A 4,395-nucleotide genomic window follows, 5' to 3' on the forward strand; every position below is an offset into this window, starting at 1 on the left:
GGGGACTGCAGCCATTGGAGTGTCACCGTTGAGTCGGACCAAAACCGAGATTCGGAAATTTCGAGTTGAAGGGCTTGTACTATATGTGCGTGTAGCTGGGCACCGATGACGGCAGCACAAAGTGTGAGTCTAGGCAGTGTAACGCGTTTTAAGGGGGCAACCCGTGATTTAGACGCAAGTAGCTGAACGTTGCCTTGTGGGTCGACTGACCGAATGCTACTTCCGAAGCATCACAAAAAGTGTGCAATTGAATTGATGCGTTCGGAAGGAAGGCATAACGTTCGGTGCGGAACTCAGTAATCTTGGGAAGATCTCTGCAATATGCGGCCCACTTCTCTTCCATTCTCTTTGGAACTGGTTCATCCCACTTACATTGCACCATCCACAACTATTGCATGATCAGTTTCCCACGTATCACAACCGGTGCTATCAATCCAAGGGGGTCGAACAATTGTGAGATAGACGACAAAATTGATCTCTTAGTTACGATGGTTTCAGATTGCTTCACATTGGAATCGAAGCAAAGCATGTCTTGTTCAGGTTCCCAGATGACTCCAAGAGCGTTGACCGTTTCTTGTGAGGTGAAGGTAAGGGATGATTGCGTTCCTATTTGTTCAGCTGACAATCCCTGTAGCGCTTCCAATTTGTTAGATGAGAATTTGCGTAGACTGAATCCGCCTTTCTGGAGCAGCTCGATTAGTTCATCTCGTAATTGTACAGCCTTTTCAACGGATTGCTCGCCACCTAAGCAGTCGTCAACATAGAAACCTTTTCGAAGTATTTATTCTGCGGTGGGATAGGCCGCACCTTCATCGTCAGCCAACTGTTGAAGTGTGCGTGTAGCTAAAAAGGAAGACGGTGCGAGTCCATAGGTAACCGTCAGTAAGTCATAAATCTGGATGGGTTCTGTCTTGTCGAATCGCCACAAGATTCGCTGATATGGAACATCCTCAGGTTGTACAGAAACCTGCCGGTATATTTTTTCGATGTCCGCAACGAGAGCCACCAAGTACTTTCGAAATCGCAAAACTATCAACAGGAGGTCGTCCTGCACCACAGGCCCAACACAAAGCGAATCGTTCAAAGAGAAACCGGTCGATGTCTTAGCGGATGCATCAAACCTAACCTTTGTTGTAGTGCTTTCCTCTTTTACAACAGGATGGTGGGGAAGGTAGTACTCTTTGAATCTTTGTTGATCTTCTTTAGATGATTGACGCATGTGTCCGAGTGCGACATACTCCCTCATGAATTTATGATACTCGTCCTTCAATGCAGGGTTTCGTTCGAGTCTTTCCTCCAGTAGTTTAAATCTTCGAAGTGCTGCTGCCTTTGAATCCCCGACTCTAGCATCAAATTCTGGATGGCGTGGCAAACGCACAGTGTATCGACCAGTATCGTCCCTCATGACGGTCGATGCGTAGAAAGTCTCGCAGTAACGTTCTTCAACGGAGTAATCGGAGCGCGATGGTAGCTCTTCCAGCTTCCAGAAACGTTCAAGGCTCTTCTCAAGAGTGACGAGACAAATCGCTGAAACATGACAATGTACCTGCTCTGGTGAATTGGGAATGACCTCGCCTGAACCCACAACAATCCACCCAAACACGCTGTCAACTAATTCAGAAAGGTCATCTGCCAGGTGGACGCGTGCGGCAGATTTGAAGCAAGCGAAGAAATGCGAAAGGCCGATGATCATGTCTATTTCTGCTCGCTTGTTGAAATTTGGATCCGCCAAAAAGAGTTCTTTGGGGACATTCCAGCAATCAGTCGCAACATCACTCTCAGGCATGTCAGCGGTTACACGGGGCAGGACCAAAAACTCTACGTCGCGAGAAAAATCTTCCTTTCTCGAATAAATCTTAGTGAACACTGAGTCAGATGAGCGAACGGCAATACTACCTGGACCCTGAAGCTGAACATTTACCTTCCTTCTTTTGAGCCTGAGAATTTGAGCCATACGATCGCTTATGAGGTTGGGCTGTGAGGCGCAATCTAGTAGCGCCCTAGCGAGATGCTTTTGACCATAAGCATCTACGACGACCAAAACTACGGTGAGCATGAACACGTTGTTATTTCGCGCATGCGGCGCAACTGACGACGTTTGACCCTCCATGGGCGCGATAGACCGTGACGTAAGAGGTTTGATGATAGACGTTGCAACATTTGTTTGTGTTGAATATTGCGGATGTTCGCCCGCATTATCATAGCCCCGATTCTGATAAATAGGCAAGTTATCCACATAACCAGGGTGTAACAGCGTGTGGTGACGTTTTAGACATATGTGACAGCTGGTTTGACATGGACAGTTGCTGACGAAGTGATCACTGAAAAGGCAGTTAAAGCACAGTCGCTTAGTATTTACCAGATTCATCCTTTCATGTAGAGTGAGCTTCTTGAGTTGACCCATGGAAACAGCTGGTCGCTCAATTGAGTGGGCATTTGGAACTTCCGTTATAGCGTGTGCACACAGCCGTAGTTCGCCTGGCCGCTTGTATCGTTGATTGTTCCCTGAAGCACCAGATCCAGAAGCTGATCCTGAAACATATGGAGTGATAACGGGCGGTATGATATCGTGATTAACCGAAATTGATTCCAAAACTCGCATTTGACGCTGCAAAAAATCTACCAGTTTGGAATAGGATGGCTCTTCCAGAGTAGAGGCGTGATCCTCCCACATGTTTAATGTTTCATGGTGCAGTCTTGTGCATAACAAGTGTTCCAATATTGTGCTCCAGGAATCCGTTGGCCCCCTAGTTGCCACCAGTCCATGCAAAGCAGCCGCAGATTCTTCCTTCATCCGTGGTATCTCTAGTAATGCTTGCAGGTGTCGCTTTTTTAATAGGTACTCGTTGGAATAGCGAGCCACCAAAGCATCCCAGGCAAGAGGGTAGTTGGCGGCGCTTATAGTTATCGACTCGATTACCTGAGACGCCTCGCCTTTCACTGCTGCACGTAAGTAGTGAAATTTTTGAATGGCAGCTACTTCGGGATTGGAGTGAATTAGCGCAAAAAACGTATCATGGAAGCCAAGCCAGTCTTGATAATCACCAGCAAACTCAGGCAGAGATATTGTGGGCAGCTTTAGACCAGAGAGACCAGATTGTAATTGAAGGGGGGATTTACAGGGAGATCACTTACAGAATTAATTGCTGGGGGCAATTTACCAAGAAGACCAGCTTTTATTGCAAAAAGTTTGGGCTCGAAATCAGACCGATATCGCAAATTTCTCACCATCGATTCATTATCGGTTTCCATCTCCTCGAGGGCCGTTTGAGTGTCTTCGAGTCCCTGCCATAGCACCTCTAAATTTTCCAACCGGATAGCTACTTGTAGTGCGTCCCGGTCTGCCTCGTACCCCCGCAGGAACTGTTCAGCTCGGCTTAAGCAGTGATGTTCGCCGAATGTTGAGCTGTAGCTTACTCTTCGCTCCATCCATCGTAACTGGGCACCCAGCGTTCAGCAACGATGGCGAAAAATTGTAGATATTCGGTCTGACCAAGGCAAAAAATGTGCCTTGTATTTTCAAGAAATCGCTCCTAACAACCTCGATATTAACGCTGCGTTGAAGATGCTACGATCAGCGTCTCGTACCAGCGGGCGAGGAGGTACCAGTAGAGTTGGGTCTGCAGAGATTATTAGACCTCAAGAAGCCGTCCTCCAGTATGCGTTGCAAGTAGCACCACGTTGGAAGTCCAGTCAAGAAAGGGAAAACGAATCTAAACGCACCAGCATAGATAATATTTAATTTTGGAGAGCCAATTACCTGCCGCATAGATCAATTAGGCCTTGTAACAGTAATGATCAGCCGCAGTAGTAATGGTGTTCCTTAATGAAGTAGCGTGATGGCGGTGCTTTCTTCTCTGGACCCTTTGTCCTCAGAACGGCGTCCTTTGATGGCGGATACTCGTTGGCTACGTACAATGCCAAACGAACAGTAATGGCGGAAAACCGACGCTTACAGGACGTAGTATCCTGGTCACGGCACTAAAAACTATGTTGTGACCGGATTTAAAATCCGCAACGTTCTACGCATGAAAACGCAAGCCAAAATCAGCAATAGCGCCAACGGGCCAATGAAAGTAATCGCACTATAACAATTGTCGCCACAAGCACTTGGGAGTCATCAATTAATTTCAGGACACGAATTCACCTTTTTCCTCTATATTAATTCAACACTTGGAAACTCTATTTAACAGAAACTCCAACCTTTTTTTATTTCGGTCTTATTCGACTGGTGGTTTTATTCTATCTGCCCCTGACCTGATTTTCTTATTGGCGCGAGGTATAATAAGAATAGCGAAGATGATTCGCATACACGAAGCGATGACAAGTGGAACGATGGAAAATGGTATCTAACAGGGTGTGCATACATTTGATATTTGATCTGTCCTAAAACAT

At 46.5% G+C, this 4,395-nt stretch overlaps 1 protein-coding gene across 1 annotated transcript; it reads right to left on the reverse strand.

Annotated features, from left to right (window-relative positions):
- Window positions 1-781: 781 nt before the first annotated feature.
- Window positions 782-3,429, reverse strand: LOC131696310 (uncharacterized). The gene is made up of 2 exons (XM_058984857.1): window positions 3,229-3,429; window positions 782-3,076 (listed from the first exon to the last, which is right to left on the reverse strand). The coding sequence occupies exons 1-2, from the start codon at window positions 3,427-3,429 to the stop codon at window positions 782-784; spliced, it is 2,496 nt and encodes an 831-aa protein (XP_058840840.1).
- Window positions 3,430-4,395: the final 966 nt, after the last annotated feature.

This window comes from Topomyia yanbarensis, chromosome 1, assembly GCF_030247195.1.
Source record: "Topomyia yanbarensis strain Yona2022 chromosome 1, ASM3024719v1, whole genome shotgun sequence".
In the NCBI taxonomy this organism is placed as follows: Eukaryota; Metazoa; Arthropoda; class Insecta; order Diptera; family Culicidae; genus Topomyia; species Topomyia yanbarensis.

Bases quoted from the DNA above. Each gene is read 5' to 3' on its own strand.
- LOC131696310 (XM_058984857.1), bottom strand. From the start codon at position 3,429: ATGGAGCGAAGAGTAAGCTACAGCTCAACATTCGGCGAACATCACTGC. The intron at 3,077-3,228 runs GTGAGAAATTTG...TCTGGTCTAAAG, and splicing joins AAACCGATAATGAATCGATG to CTGCCCACAATATCTCTGCC.